At 46.1% G+C, this 17549-nt stretch overlaps 1 protein-coding gene across 2 annotated transcripts in view; it reads right to left on the bottom strand.

Moving 5' to 3' along the window:
• Positions 1–17549, bottom strand: part of GNAS (GNAS complex locus) — a 325563-nt gene that overhangs the window by 38376 nt on the left and 269638 nt on the right. For both annotated transcript variants that reach the window (XM_069751232.1, XM_069751231.1), the window contains exon 2: positions 6815–6887. In XM_069751232.1, the coding sequence (XP_069607333.1) occupies positions 6815–6887 (73 nt within the window). The remainder of the gene's footprint in view (positions 1–6814; positions 6888–17549) is intronic.

The following is a 17549-nucleotide window of genomic DNA, read 5'->3' on the forward strand; positions in this document are numbered from 1 at the left end:
CAAAGCAAGTAACAAAAAAGGGCTGATTGTTTTCAGAACAGAGAGACAAGCACTCCCATCATCATATAACAGGATCTTCAGAAGGATAAATGCCCGATATCTACTCTAGCAAGATCCTGTATTGGTCCCATCTCCATCCATAGGGACGGCAGCCGCGAGGGTCCGTCACGTGCTCCAATGACCTAATAAGGCAGTCATTTCCCCTGCACACAAACGCGCAGGCAATTAGTACAGTCAGGTTTAGAGACTCGCTGGAACAGAGGAAGAAACACACTGTAAGTGGGAGGACGCAGCCGGCACTGACACACAAACTTCTATCTTGGCAAATTTACTGGCAAAACGGTATCAATCTGTGCATCGGGGGAACAGAACACGATCGCTGCCAACACATTAACCCTATCCTCCGGAGACTGAACTAGAACGTGACGGCCTTCATGTGCATCATCTCCTGGGCCATCTACATTTCCATTTTCTCTTGTAAACAGCTAAAGGTGAATACGAAATCCCGGAGATGTGACCGGGCCTGGATGTCAAGAAAGCCCTCAAAGACATCCTGGAGTCATTGCTTACCACCCCTATAATCTGTATTCAGCTGGCCACATACAAAAACTGCACTACCCCTCAATATGGGGACCACGTGGCCAAAACATTGGCCCATTTGAAGTTAGACTGCAGCGATCCAGTATATGTATGCGGACAGTAGTCCTGCCGACTGTGCAACAAGACGCCGGTTCATGAAAGTCAACTACATGTAATTCCTGCCCACTGGCATTTGTTAACTATGCCAGGGGGCACAGCCTACAAAAAATACATCCCAACACCCTATGTAACAGATTACTCCACTAAAAAAAAAAAAAAAAAATCCTATACGTAGTGCAGGTCCTGAGGTTGCAGTGTAGGAACAAAGGCACCCATTTACCTAAAGACTAGTCTAAACGGCCACTTTTCAGGGTCCATATACAGGCCGCAATGCCCAGACTGACTGTGGGTACACAATCTGTGGGGCTGTAAGATTGGGTGAGGAGACGCAGTCAGTAAAGCCTTGTGGTCTGCACACGTACCATGAAATATGGCTGTCGAATCTTGACAGTGTGCCGAGTACACACATCGCAAGTGACAGATGAGCAAAAAGATTCATACTACCCTGCTCCGGATCCAGTTCAGTGCTCACTTCCACACCAGTAGTCTGCTGCACAGCTTCCTAGGGGTGTGATGCTTATTATGCCCCCATGACTTCCTAACATACTTTATTGGGCCTAATTAGCAGCAGAGACGCCTTACATGCCAGGCATAGATGTGAGCACTGTCCTACTGACAGAACAGGATGCCGGAGCAGGGTAATACCAATCTTTCTGCTCACCAACACTCAACCTCTCAGGCCCAGACGTTGGCTTAGGCTACTTTCACACTAGCGTTAACTGCAATACGTTAAAATGCGTCGTTTTGCAGAAAAAACGCATCCAGCAAAATATTTTGCTGGATGCGTTTTTTCCCCATAGACTTGTATTAGCGACGCATTGCGACGGATTTGCATACGTCGGTATACGTCTTTCGACGGATGCGTCGAAATTAGGCAACACGTCGTCTGGAAAAACGTAGATTGCAACGTTTTTTGGCTCCGACAAAAAAACGTGTCTCGGCGCATCCATCGGCATGCGTCTTTGGCTACAATGAAAGTCTATGAGCGACGGATGCGTCGAGACACGTCGTACGACGCAATGCAGCGCTGTAATACGTTTTTTTCTACTGAGCATGCTCAGAAACAGGATTTTTTTAGCTAATTGGCCAGACATCCCCAAATAGACGGATCCGTCGAAATGCTGTATGCGTTGCATACATTTTGCACTTTTTTGACGCATCCGTTTTTTCAGCAAAAAGACGTTTTTGTGACGGTTTGCAGTTAACGCAAGTGTGAAAGTAGCCTTAGGCTTCTTTCACACTTCCGTCTTCCAAATCTGCACAGGATCCGTCAAGACGTTGAAATGACGGATCCTGTGCAGATTGTGGAAAACGTGCGCACTGGGCCAGTCTTTCTGATGGACCCGTCGAGGCTATGTGCACCTGTTGTGTATGCGTCTTCGCAGCGGTTTTCTTCTAGGAATGCTAGATGCCGGGAGCATCGGTGACGCTGCGCGGGACATCGGTAGGTGAGAATATTGCGATGTTTTATTATTATTTTTCACATTATATCTTGTTACTATTGATGCTGCATAGGCAGCATCAATAGTAAAAAGAGAGAGCGAGCGAGAGAGAATTTCCCCGACAGGAAATTCTTCCACGCATGCTTAGTTTGAAAAGATGGAACCCGTCACTGGATTCCTGCTTTTCACAGGCAGCGACGCATCCTGCGCCCATAGGCTTCCATTGTAGCCAGTAACGGGCAGCACAGAACGTGCAGAAACAACGTTCCTCTGTGCGTTGTCCCCGCCTGACGGACCTTTTTTTACGCAGGATCCAGTGCACAACGATGAAATGGATGGCCATCTGTCACTTAGGCTACTTTCACACTAGCGTTAACTGCAATCCGTCACAATGCGTCGTTTTGCAGAAAAAAACGCATCCTGCAAAAGTGCTTGCAGGATGCGTTTTTTCCCCATAGACTTGTATTGACGACGCATTGCGACGGATTGCCACACGTCGCATCCGGATGCGTCGTGCTTTGGCGGACCGTCGGGAGCAAAAAACGCTACATGTAACGTTTTTTGCTGCTGACTGACTGCTTTTTCCGACCGCGCATGCGCTGCCGGAACTCCTCCTCCACCTCCCCGCACCTCACAATGGGGCAGCGGATGCAATGAAAATCTGCACCCGCTGCACGGCGCAAACAACGCTAGCGTCGGTAACCTCGGCCCGACGCACTGCGACGGGCCGAGCCCGACGCTAGTGTGAAAGTAGCCTAATACAAGTCTATGAGAAAATGCAGGATTCTGCATTCTCAGAAATCGACGGATTGTGACGGGAGCTGAAAGACGGAACTGTGAAAGAGGACTTAGAGGGGTTTTCCAGTCTATTAAAATGTATCATCTATGCACTGGATACATAAGAAATGTTAGGTTCCCCTTCTACAGTGGGATTTATGTGCCGTGCAGGGAGAGCGGAATGGAGTTGCGGGTTGAGCACACACCCTGTGGCTCCATTCCTTATAAAAAGAATAAGGATCCGGTAGCCATGCATTATTCTCCCATACCAAGCGGATCGGTTTTTTGCTTAGTGGCCTAGTGATCATCTATTTGAAACTGATTTAGTTCACAAAAAGACCGATCCATTTCAAAATGGGAGAAAAACATAAGGCTAATTAACGAATCCTATTTCCATATACTTCAATGTTTTTTTTAAAAAAAAAAAAAAAAAAGCTGAAATACCGTATATACTCGAGCATAAACCGACCCGAATATAAGCCGACCACCCCTAATTTTGCCACAAAAAAAAAAAAAAAAATGTGAAAGCTTAATGACTCAAGTATAAGCCTAGGGTGGAAAATGCAGCAGCTACTGGTAAATTTCAAGATTAAAAATAGATACCAATAAAAGTACAATTAATTGAGACATCAGTAGTTTAAGTGTTTTTGAATATCCATATAATGCTCCGTACAGTTCATGATGGGCTCCATATTAAAATATGCCATATATAATGCTGCACAAATGTTGACTATGACCCCATAAGATGCTCCATAGACACATTTGCCCCGTATAATGCTCCACAAATGTGGATTATGGCCCCATAAAATGCTCCATAGAGATATTTGTCCCATATAATGCTGCACATGGCGCCATACAGATATTTGCCCCATATAATGCTGCACATGGCGCCATACAGATATTTGCCCCATATAATGCTGCACATGGCGCCATACAGATATTTGCCCCATATAATGCTGCACATGGCCCCACAAGATGCTCCATAGATATTTGCCCCATATAATGCTGCATATGGCCCCATGACATGCTCCATACAGATATTTGCCCCATATAACGCTGCACATGGCCCCACAAGATGCTCCATAGATATTTGCCCCATATAATGCTGCATATGGCCCCATGACATGCTCCATACAGATATTTGCCCCATATAACGCTGCACATGGCCCCACAAGATGCTCCATAGATATTTGCCCCATATAATGCTGCATATGGCCCCATGACATGCTCCATACAGATATTTGCCCCATATCATGCTGCACATGGCCCCATAAGATGCTCCATACAGACATTTGCCCCATATCATGCTGCACATGGCCCCATAAGATGCTCCATACAGACATTTGCCCCATATGCTGTTGCTGCGGTTAAAAAAATAAAAAATTACATACTCACACCTCAGGCTCCCGGCACTTGCTATACTCACCTTTCCCGTTCCTCCGCCGACCGCCGCTGTGTCTTCCCCGTCCTCCACACTGACGCTCAGGCAGAGGGCGGTGCGCACTAAGCGCTTCATCGCGCCCTCTGACCTGAGCGTCACTGCAGAGGACACGGAAGAAGCATGGGCAGCCGTCGGTGGAACGGGGAGCAGGTGAATATAGCACACTGAGTTATACTCACCTGCTCCTGGCGCTGTCCCTTCACGTCTGTTCCCTGGCGCCGGCAGCTTCTTCCTGTATTGAGCGGTCACATGGTACCTCTCATTACAGTAATGAATATGCGGCTCCACCCCTACGGGAGTGGAGTCGGGTCCATATTCATTACTGTAATGAGCGGTACCATGTGACCGCTCACTACAGGAAGAAGCTGCCGGCGTCGGGGAGCCAGGGATGTGCAGGGACCGCGCCAGGAACAGGTGAGTATTATTAGACAGCAGCTGCTCACCCTTCCCTGCAGACCCCTGGGTATGACTCGAGTATAAGCCGAGAGGGTTACTTTCAGCCCAAAAAAGTGGGCTGAAAATCTCGGCTTATACTCGAGTATATACGGTACGTTTTTGTTTTTTTGTAAATTGACAGAAAAAAAGTTGTCTGCACAACTTTTTAGCCATCTGATTGCTGCTGGATCCATCCTGACAGATGATTACTGGAAATGTGAACTTAGTCTAACTGCACATGGCAAAAAAAAAAAAATACACGTTTATACGCATCCATATCTGGGAAAGGGACTTGTGAATGAAACCCCAGACAGTGTACCTATAAGACTGCCCAAAACAACACGCTACTAGCACAAGTGTGACTGAGCCCAGGTCACATACTAGTGAGGAGGGCACAGCAAATGCTCCAAACCAGTACAGATACCACCAACATTCACCAATGTGTCCCCCTATATATGCACACACCAAAGCGGAAGCCATGGCCTTGTACTATTGTTATAGGACATGAATACATGAGGACGTAAAGGATCAACGGCCAACGTTTGTGTCTGTACAACCCCAACAACCCCATCATCATAATAGTCCGATCAGTTAATTCTGTCCATCTTGGCTACCATGCCCCATCAGCAGCCCACCTCCCTCCATCATCTGCTGTAGACAAACAGTGGGTGGCCCCCTACACAATAGTTAACATTTTCATGGATTTTGGACAACTACATCAGGGAAGATTATACAGAAGACTTGTAGCAGCTGCAATATAAAAACGTAGAAGATAGCAAACATCACATTTCTATTTAGTGCTGGAGACCTCGGTATAACTGGCTCAATACACAGTGATGCCAGACGTGAAGCATGTACCAGGACTGAAGAGAAGCCATCAGGATTTTGTGTTACATGCATTTTTTTTTTCTACAAAAAAAAGTTGGAAGTTTTTCCCCCCATATTGTAATCCATATTTTTTTTTTTCACCCTCATGATTCAGGAAATTCACATGCTCATTTGCATCAATTGACCGACTCTTTTGTATTGAAGCATCTAATGAGCATGTGCAAAGGCCATTTATACTGCAGGTCATTATCTGATGACACATTCCCTTAAAAGACAAAATAAAATTTGCTATGTCAATATACAAGTGTACAGCAATACACAGCTAAACCCTCCGTGACAATGTCACATAGCAGGGGCCCCCAGAGAGCTGAGGTTCAGGAGGTTTTCCTGAAGCGTTTTTTTTTCAGGGTCCCCTATATTGTCCTATAATGTATGTGCATTTTCTATGGTGCTTTAATGTCATATAGAGAAAAGTAACCCCAAAACACTGTACTCAGAGCAAGAAGGAGGCGGGGGACACAAGCCATAGGCAGAACAGATATCAGAGATAATAGGATTTTATGAGCCACACACCCTTTTGTAGCTCTCACATGTGGCTAATCGAGGACACATTTAGCTTAGGGGCGATATGCACAATAGACCAAATATGCTACAACACCCAAAGGGTAACGCTATATAATAAGATCTCTAATCATTGCCTAGAACTGCTTAGATAGAACCTTTGCAGCAGGGAACGCCCCGCGTGGACCCACGGCGTCACACACTAATTACTGATCAGTCTGGAGAACCTGAACTCAACATGAAGGCTTTGATACAATTTCTTAGATTACAGCCATTTCGAGCCAGAAAACAAAGTCCAAGAGAAATGACACTTCCCGCGTGTCACCTTAGTCGTGATCAGAAACGTACCTGCAGCTTTCCCAAGCTGGAGAGAAGGCACCTCCAATGTGACAGGGTCTACACCCAAGGACAGGCCACCCTGGCTACAGGAATTAAAGGGGTTTCCCTTCACAATACTGCAGTGTCCAATTTCCATCCCGACAGATGAATATAATACCTTGCAAATGAAAGTTGTTACCTCTGATGGCCATATAATGTTAAAGGGGCTTTGGCACTAGCAGACACGGGCCTGGGGGCATCCCGCCCAAAAGCCCCATCACATGTGAAGATCCTTATCAGTAGATGCACTTACTCAGCATTAAAGCCATTCACATGAAGAATCCTCATCTGCTTCACGATTGTGCTTTTCCCCGACTCTCCAGCACCTAGAAAGATAAAACCGGTATATTAATTCCGAGAAAAGACGACATTTATGATAAATACAGAAGACAGCCAATTGCAATCTATTTAAACCAGCTAAACAATGCGAAGTATGAGGCAAAGTTATGTCCCTGGGTGAAAAGAACTGGATACACAAGTCTGTTGGATAATAAAAGGAGCTTTTCCTGCTCCAACAACTTTCATTTTTACCATGTAACAGTATCCAAGACACAAATAGGAAGACCAAGATCTTGTGACCGAGGCTCAGCACATCCGACAGGTGAAAGAACGGGCTCTGCACATCCCGGCCACCCACCCAATGAGCAGAAGTGGCCTGGAGAGGTGTGGACCCAGAAAACAGTCAATTACAGGGGTGGTCTCAATCATTTATCCACAAGACATGGTAAGTGTGTGATCGAAAGGTGTCCGGCTGTTGAGCCCCTCACTATTCTTAAAATGGAGGGCCAAAAATCCCCTGGGCGAGTTGAGCGATAATGCACACATGTGGACACCATGCCCATTGCAATAAAAGCAGTGGCCGGATATAAAGATGGGACCCACAGAGGACATACATTTGTCACACATTCTGTGGATAGGTGTTCTATGTCATTAACGGGACATCCCCCCGCAGCCGACCATACACGAGATCCACGCATCTACCAAATGCTAACTTATGGCATCGTTCAGTGCACGTAAATGGAGCCCGAGGTCCTCTGATAGGAGACCGGCTACAGAAGATACTAGGTCACTTCTGGATAATTATGGGAGGGCATTCTACGCTCCAATAAGACAATAATGGAACAGTAATGGCCACAGACAGTAAGCGATGTCTCAGATAAGGGAGAAATGAGTATACAACAAGATACATTACAAATATTCCCCACTGATCACGAGTTTTGGAAGGCTGTGTGCACATGCAGCTTTTTTTACTGCAATAAAGCGCTGCATTAAAAAACATTATGAAACTTTAAAAAAATGTGAATACAGCCAAAGAGAATGTGCAAACAGAAAATGAAATGGTTTATAATCAGGTTTTTACATTACATGTATTTAACATAAGTAATGGGGATCTAACAAACCGGAGTGTTCAGCAGCGGACAGGCTCTGACTCACTGATTTGTTCTGAGCATGCTGTCATCAGGGCAAAGGTCGCTGGGAAATAAGGGTGAGGAGGTGAGCTGTGACATCACACATTGTGAATGCTGGATCCGGAGTATTCATACTCATTGTACTCCTGCCTGTGATAATGACTGCCAACAGGACGTTTATTTTACATAACCTGATTTAAGTAATCATTTCTTTTTTGATAACAAAGTCCCCAAGAGCAGCTGGAGAATTGCTGTGAATGTATCTTCCCTAAACCCATTCACCTCAGCGTCCTGTATCAGGAATAGGACAGAACTCCTGAGACGGACGGACCTCTGAGGGTAGGTGCAGACGATCAGTAAATGCTGCATGTTGGACGCTGTGTAATTGTGCAGCTGTTACAGCATAGTGGATTTCAAGAAATCCCATGCCCACTATGAGTCCAGAGACGGCCGCGGCTTACCTATGGAGACGGACATGTGGCGTGTCTCTCCAGACCGCAGCATGTCAATTTCTCTTACGGACACACGAGCCTCCGCAAGAGAAATTCCACCCATACAATGTATTAGACACTGTGATTCCGCATGGTTCAGTGAGCACGAGGATCCACCTGCATTCAATAGATGGCAGCGCTTTGGAAGCAGTGAACATGCAATGCGCACAAATCGCTGGCGGTTCCTGATCGTCGGCACTGTAATATAGGATGGACCACGTCGGCAGTAGTTTGCCACTGATATAAATGCGGTGCTTCAGACAGGGCTGTGGAGTCGGAGTCGTGGAGCCGGAGCCCATTTTGGTGGAGTCAGAGTCAATGAAATTGAGGAGTCGAAGGTTTGGCTTACCGACACCATAGCCCTGGCTTCAGGTTTCTGATAAGTGTCAACAATGCAATTTGACCGGAAAATAAAGTATGAAAATCCAACCTAAACCAAGCTGTATATTTTATTACCGCTGCGACCTGTGACTTAACAACTAGTCAATGCCGTCTTAATGTTGCATAAAACATTAAAAACACCTGGTGGGGAAAAAAAAAGTGGATACAACTCTTAAAGGGTTTGCGCCAATTTTGGGAGTTGGGATCAGGAATGACTTCCAGATCACTGGGGGCCCGATCACTGGGAACTCCAATGATCGAGAACCGTGGCTGTGAATAGCAGTGTGTGAATGGATATGAAAGTTATAAGATATAGAGTATGGATATGAAAAATTCCAAACCTGGTACAACCTTTTTAAGCAGTACCTTATGGAATCCATTCCGACCTAGGCACTATCCAATCCAAAAAATGTTATATTCCCAACCATATAGCATTTCTCCACTACAAACGGTCCACATTGTGCAGAATATTGAGGATTTGACATTTTCCTACATATTTTGCAGAATAAATAACACTGCAGTTGAAAATATCGAAGACATTCTCCATAAGTGCAATAGATGACGTATTTCTTTTATCCACAAGTTGGTTTGAACGAGATGGGCAGCCCAAAAAAAAGCAACAAAACCACAAAAGGTTGTCATTTTGTGATTCAATTTGATTGTTAGGACATGCTCACACTGGAAGAGTATGCAGTGGATTTTACCGTTGCAGCACTGAGGATGAGATTTTACAAATTCTCTTACAAGGGTTTGACCACTACTAGGACAACCCTATAAACATTTGGCCCCTATAAACTAATAAAACTTATACTCGCCTCCTGTGCCGACACCGCTTCAGCGGTCTCTGCACTAGTGGTCCCGGGCCTGTGATGAGGTGGAATGACACTTGACCCCGACACCCAATCAGCGCTGTCGTCACCGTCCCCACCTTCAGGAGTCAGTGTCTCCGGTACGTGAGGTGACAGTTTCCTCACGTACCGGAGACACTGACACACGTAGACACATTGAAATCAATGCATCTGTGCAGATGTCATTGATTTTATGCGGACCGTGTCTCCGTGTGCCAAACACGGAGACATGTCAGTGTTCGTGGGAGCACACGGACCCATTAAAGTCAATGGGTCCGTGTAAAACACGTACCGCACACGGACGTTGTCCGTATGCCATGCAGGAGACAGCGCTACAGTAAGCGCTGTCCCCCCCCCCACTGGTGCTGAAGCCGCCATTGATATCTTCTCTGCAGCAGCATTTGCTGTAGAGAAGATATGAATATTCCTTTTTTTTTTTTTTTTTGTTTCTCGTGCTTAAAGGGACACTGTCACCTGAATTTGGAGGGAACAATCTTCAGCCATGGAGGCGGGGTTTTGGGGTTTTTGATTCACCCTTTCCTTACCCGCTGGCTGCAATATTGGATTGAAGTTCATTCTCTGTCCTCCATAGTACACACCTGGGCAAGGCAAGATTGCCTTGTGCAGGCATGTACTACGGAGGACAGAGAATGAACTTCAATGCCATATTGCAGCCAGCATGCAGCCAGCGGGTAAGGAAAGGGTGAATCAAAAACCCAAAAACCCCGCCTCCATGGCTGAAGATTGTTCCCTCCAAATTCAGGTGACAGTGTCCCTTTAAAATAAAGATCCATGTCCACACCCCCCTCCCACCCCTTGTGCGCCCGCCCGCTGTTATTAAAATACTCACCCGGCTCCCTCACTGGCTGGCGCTGCTTCCTGTCCTGGCCGCACCGTCTACTGTATAAGCAGTCATGTGGGGCCGTCGATTAGTCATGAATATGCGGCTCCACCTCCCAGAGGGGTGGAGCCGCATATTCATTACTGTAAATGAGCGGCCCCACGTGACCGCTCATACAGTAGAAGGTGCGGCCAGGACAGGAAGCAGCGCCAGCCAGCGAGGGAGCCGGGTGAGTATTTTAAGAACAGCGGGCGGGCGCACAGGGGGTGGGGACATGGATCTTTATTTTAAACACGAGAAACAAAAAAAAAAAAAAAAAGGAATATTCATATCTTCTCTACAGCAAACGCTGCTGCAGAGAAGATATCAATGGCGGCTTCAGCACCAGTGGGGGGGGTTTCAGCGCTAAACTTTAGCGCTATCTCCTGCACGGTGCGTGTGGTAACCAGTGGGCACACGGGCGGCACACGTGTGCCACACTGATGTGCCACAGAAACGCACGGGCACACGGACAATTCCGGTACCGGAATTATCTGGACGTGTGGGACTGCCCTCAGACAAACTGATCACGAAGAGGAAGTCCGGGCTGCAGCGGACCTCTGACTTCCTCTTGATGTTCCGTTCCTACGAAGATGGACACAGTGACGCCTTGGGCGACAACACCGCAGTACAGCCACGGGAGAACAAGTATAGGTTTTATTATTTTACCGGGGCCGAACATTTAGTTTAGTAGTGCAGGGGTCCCCAACTCCAGTCCTCAAGGCCCACCAACAGGTCATGTTTTCAGGATTTCCTTTGCATTGCACAGGTGATGCAATTATTACCTGGGCAAGACTAAGGAAATCCTGAAAACATGACATGTTGGTGGGCCTTGAGGACTGGAGTTGGGGACCCCTGTAGTAGTGGACAACCCCTTTAAGTACAATAAGGAGCAATTACACAGTGTTACACCTCATTCAGACGGCAGTGAGATTAATATATATATATACCGTATATATATATATATATATATATATATATATATATATATATATATATATATATATATATATAATGTGTGTGTGTGTGTGTGTGTGTGTGTGTGTGTGTCATTTGGGCAGTCTTTTTTAACCAGAGCTTCAACAGTGATTATATAATATGCTTTCAAAAGGAAAAAAAAAAAAAAAAAAAAAAAAACTTTCAAAGCTTCTCACCCACTGCAGTATTAAAAACTGACAGTACACGGATTATGCATGGGCGGTGTCTGTGTGCTGTCCATGAATTTTCATTTTTTCATTGGACCACAGACTTGCATTGGTGAAGTTTGGGCTGCAACTCGGATCAAGAACGAACGAACGAACGAACGAACGAACGATCATGTCTCCTTTTTTTTTTGCGGACCACTCAAACAAAACAAAAGACATGATTAGCCACAGACTGTTCCATCTGAAAAAGCAGACGTCCAAATAAAACGCTGCAGAATCCACACAAAGAATTGACATGCTGCGGAAAATACATTTTCTGCAGCATGTGCACAGCGGATTAGGTTTTCCATAGGTTTAAATGGTACTGTACACCACATGGAAAACTGCTGCAGATCCACAGGGCCCTAAGGGTATGTGCACACATTGCGGATTTTGCTGCGGATCTGCAGCGTTTCCGCAGCTGCGGATCCGCAGCAGTTTCCCATGAGTTTACAGTACAATGTAAACTTATGGGAAACCAAAAACGCTGTGCCCATGCTGCGGAAAAAGCCGCGCGGAAACGCTGCAGTTTATTTTCTGCAGCATGTCAATTCTTTGTGAGGAATCCACAGCGGTTTTCCATCTGCTCCAATTGAAAACTGCAGATGCAAAACCGCAGCAGAATCCGCAATAAAAAAACCCGCGGTAAATCCGCAGTAAAAACCGCAGCGGTTTTTCACTGTGGATTTTGCAAATCCGCTGCGGAAAATTCCGCAATGGAATCTGCAGCGTATGCACTTAGCCTAAAAGACTGTGGAGATACACAGCATGTCAATCTATGCCGCCGATATCACCCCGGATTAGATCCTTGCTCTGCAAACACTACAGCATTTCTGGAACTAGATCCACAGCACTGGAGGAAGGTCCCGTGGGAACGTACCTTTAATGTCTGCATGTGTTGGCAGGTAATACCAACTGCTGGGGCAAGGCTTGGCATCATAAAGGGATGTGCACACGGGACTGATGTGCAGCAGATTTTTCACCATGGATTGGCACGTGAAATATCCTCAGTCCATTACAGGACAAGCATCAGGGATGAGATGCTGCTAATATTCATACACCACTGCACAGAAATCTGCAGCAGAAAGTAACACCTACAGCACATCACTTTACTAGGTGAACCTTCACTCTTTGCAAAACTGGTTACAAATCCTCATCAAAATCTGCAATGAATTGTGGGGGGGGGTGGGGGTTGCAGATTTTGGGCCTGTGTGAACATATACATCCTTAAGGGTGATATTTCTAAACAAAGATTTGGTAGAAGATCTACTTTAAAATCTACATAAAAAAACACCACCACTCAATAGGAAAACCACACTGGGGTGTGTTCACACCAAGCAGCTTTAGAAGCAGAAACTCCAAAAACCACAAGATCAAAAACACACAAGTTCATTGGGGAGTTGGGAGTGTGGACACATGGACAAGGTTTCTGACACGTTTTAAAAACTGTCAGAAAACAAAAAAAAAAAAAAAACAAACAAAAAAAAAAAACACAACCCTCTTTAAAACTAGCAAAATTCTTCAAAAACAACATCAGATCTATAGACTGGTGAAAACTAAATTAATTCCTGATGTAGACTTCTTTTGAAAACACGCATTTGTCCATCTAGGAAACCTCCGTTAACATCTGAGGGGCATAATCACATGGGGAGGGGGGGGGGGGGGTTTGTTATGTCGATTTTCACATCAGATCATCTCCAAAACTGCTGAATAGTCTTGGATGTGGATTTTAAACTAGAGCCTCTTCAAAATCCACAGAAAAGCACAAGCCTAGCCTTAAAGTGGCTGGCCACTACTTTTCCATAGATAGTAGTATACAAATAGGATAGGTCACCAATATTTGATGGGTGGGAATGTGACATCCGGCACCCCTGCGACCAGCAGTTACCAGCGCCAGCCAGAAGTTCTCAGATGCAGCCAGAAAACAGCAGCTCCATCAAAACTACAGATCCCCCCCTAATTATCTAAATATGCAGTGGATCTGCAGTACCCAGCTGCAACCACTATAGAAATGATGAGCTGATGGTACCGGCAACATCCGAAAACTTCCATCCATCGCCAGTAAGAGCTGACTGAAGGGGGGTGCCCAGATATCACCACCGAACAATCAGATATTGATGGGCTGTCCCCTAAGGATAAGAGATCATATAAAAATAAATGAGTGGCCAACCCCATTACGGCCACCCATACACTGGACCAACCTCAGCCAGAACCGCTGACAGTAACGTGTATGGGGGGGGTCTGTGACTCACTCTGACAGAGGATGTTTGGGGACAGAATGAGGTGGCAGGTCACATTTCAGACTGCAGATCCTTATCTTCTCTAAGAGATCGGCCCCCGCCAGAGACGTCTACTAGCGGATCTTAGAGAGCACATGGGGAGCAGCTATTGGCCGAACAAAGCTAGGTAATGTTTATGGAGGCGGCGTTAGATTTCTTTTTTCCCTCCCAAATTGAGTAGGGAATATTTAAGCCATTGAGGAGACTTCACAAATCCCTTCTATTCTATGTACTGTTGAGGGAAGCTTGCAATAACCAATATGGCCGTCATCACTTCACCCAGGTAATCCAGATTTCTAGACGCCACGTCTGTGCATTATCCTATAGTGCTACATAAAACAAACTGGTCATCAACAGCTTCACCAAACTTGCATGAAAAGCTTAGTAAGAAAACTAAAATAATGACGTCTACAATTGACCGTATAGTTCCATATACGCGGCTTACAATATACACCTGGGGGATTAGTGACAAGGCGGGAAATAGAAAATCACCTGGTTCGGACAATGTAGGAAATGACGACATTTAAAAGGACAACTACAAAACACTGCGTCACACTTCCAGCATAAAGAAATCACTTGTCTTTCTCCAGGGCCACAGAACGTAAGAAAAGTGAAAACCACTTGGCCCGAGCAGGTTGTGCACCCAGGAATGACGCTGTGGCTGGCAATGTCACAGGTGTGGCTGTTTACACGCCCAGTGTCACTGGCTACATGACGTCCTGTGAGCGGACCGCCCAGGTTCCTCGATCATCGGCCTGGCTACACAAACAGTGCACGCAGACTTACCGCGGTGACAGCGCTGTGGATTTACATATTGTGATTCTCAATGTGGAGACAACCCCTGAAACACTGCGGCACATGTTGGCGCCATACAAGCGAACACAAGAAATGAGTTGGTTTACAATCCCTAGAGGAGCCGGAATGGCAGTAATGATGGCGGACATCCTGCTTTTCCACAAGTAACAGATAAAATGTCAGCCTTTTCGTATGTGACCCATGCGCACATCACACAGAGAGACATGACTGCATGGCGCACTATACGTACCAAATGGAGGGGGTAGTCCCATGTTTGGAAGCTATCCCCCCATATGAGAAAACACCCGGATCTCTGGGGGTCTAACCACTGCGACCAAAAGCATATGCAGCATATGAAGAAAGCCTGGCAGGAGACCACCTTTCCCGACAGCGCTCAGGTCACAGGACCAAGCATACAGAGAACACCCAACAGCGACGCTCTGAAGTCACAAATTTCTATAGATCCTCAACTACAGGGGACCAAACCCCATGTGGACAAGGACTTCACTTTCTGATCGGCGAGGGCACAAGTTCTGGGATTTCCACTAATCCCAAGAAAAGTTAGGGACATTGCACAGGTTTAGCATTGTCCCCTATGTACAACGGTGTCCAGACCTCATGCTCTACGGGGAACGTGGCCAGTTCAGTCTCAGAATTGGTTTGGATCACAAAAACGAATGTGTTTCTATAGCAAAGGCAAAAAAAATACAACATGGTTGCTATGTTTGAACACAGTTTAAGATCAATTAATTTCCCATTTAATTGACCTTTGTGGTGCTCACATGTCTAAAACAGGGAGGAGACTGAGCCCCATTGGGACTGATGTGAATGGCGATCATCTCAGTACAGCGCTGAGACTAGGAGCAGGTAGTGCGGCCTCGGATCATATTACAGTATGCACAAAACTCCGCAATACCCTAAAGGGGAGAAGGAGACCCTCGGAGGGGTAAAGGTGATAACAGACCAGGGCTGAGGACAATGAACGGGGCCAAGTCAAACTGGTTCCTGAAGTCGCCTAACTGGAACCTTAAGGGTAGGTGTACAAGATCAGTAAATGCTGTGGATTGGACGCTGCGTAATTATGCAGCGTCCAGATGTTACAGCATAGCGGAGGGGATTTCTAGAAGTCCCATGCCCACTCTGCGTCCAGAAACACCCGCGGAGACGGACATGCAGCGCTTCTCTCCAGATTGGTTTAGACGCTTTCAATCCTTACGGTTCAGTGAACACATGCGGATTCACCTGCATTCAATAGACTGCAGCGGACATCTGCGGCGCCCAAAGCGCCGCCAGTTCCGGATCGTTGGCACATACAGTACTCTAAGCCACCAGTAAGTTGCCCACCCTATCACAGACTTAACACTTGCCCGTTAACTGGCACAACTGCTCCACATCACTGCCTCCAGTAAGACATCTGCAGCGCAGTAGTCACTTCTTAGGCCGTGTGCACACGTAGCTGATTTTTTGCTGTTTTTTTCGCTATAAAAACCCACATGTTCATTAATTTTGCGGATTTCCCACTATATAATGCATTGCGAAATGTCCGCAAAAAAAAAGCACCAAAAACACGGTAAGGCTACGTTCACATTTGCGTTGTGCGGAGCTGCGTCGGCGACACAACGCAAACAAGAACGCATGCAAAACGCATCGTTTTGTGACGCATGCGTCTTTTTTGGCATGATTTTGGATGCAAAAAAATGCAACTTGCTGCGTCCTGACGCTTGCGCCAAAAATGACGCATGCATCACAAAACGCAAGACAACGCATGTCCATGTGCCCCCATGTTAAATATAGGAGCGCATGACGCATGCGTCGCCGAACCTGCGCCCAACGCAACGCAAATGTGAATGTAGCCTAAAAACGCGCAAAACAACGCATGCAGATTTCTTGCAGAAAATTTCAGGTTTTTCTCAGGAAATTTCTGCAAGAAATCCTGAACGTGTGCACATAGCCTTATAGTACTAAACCACAAGACTTAGGAAAAAGAAATGTTTTGTTTTTTCATAAAAAGGTGAGACAAGCATTATCTCTATATAGAAGGGTCACTTCTGCACGGAGAGGACGTGCATGTCCAGCCCCCTCCTTTCATTTCCACTGGGGTTCTAAAAAAGAACAAGTACGCTTATTTTTCTGCCAAATTAGCAAAGGAACAGCCCCATACATGCACCGCATGGTCTCTGGTCACAGCAGCTGAGGGAAACTAATAAGGACCCCATTCTATAGATATCAGCACGTGGGACCTCCATCCAGCACACATTTGTGGCATGTATGATCGATAAAACACACCACAGAAGTCTGTCCAGAGCCGCTCACTTCACACTGGAGTTGAGCGCTGTGATGATGCCGTGACCCACCATCCTTGCACGTGTCCTACTCTAATGACCAGGACACTGTGCACAGTACCTGCCAATTGTGAACTCGGCTTGGCAGGCACTTGGCCTCAGAATGTCATGAGGACCATTCACTTCCAATGTGAAATGAGTGGCAATGAACAACCCCTTTAAAATGATTTAGCAAACAGTGCATTTATTGCAGAAACCACATGATCTGGAATGTGGGCCATATCTGGTATACTCACTCCCAGTCAAGTGGGTGGAATCCCAGTAGACCACCATTTAACAAGCTGCCTAGCTCAGTGATACATCAAGGGGGTCTTATGCACTGGACACCGGAAATATTTAGGTTGAGGGATTTTCAGTGATTTTTCAGAGAAGATAGAAT

This window comes from Ranitomeya imitator, chromosome 2 (genome assembly GCF_032444005.1).
Source record: "Ranitomeya imitator isolate aRanImi1 chromosome 2, aRanImi1.pri, whole genome shotgun sequence".
Classification (NCBI taxonomy): Eukaryota; Metazoa; Chordata; class Amphibia; order Anura; family Dendrobatidae; genus Ranitomeya; species Ranitomeya imitator.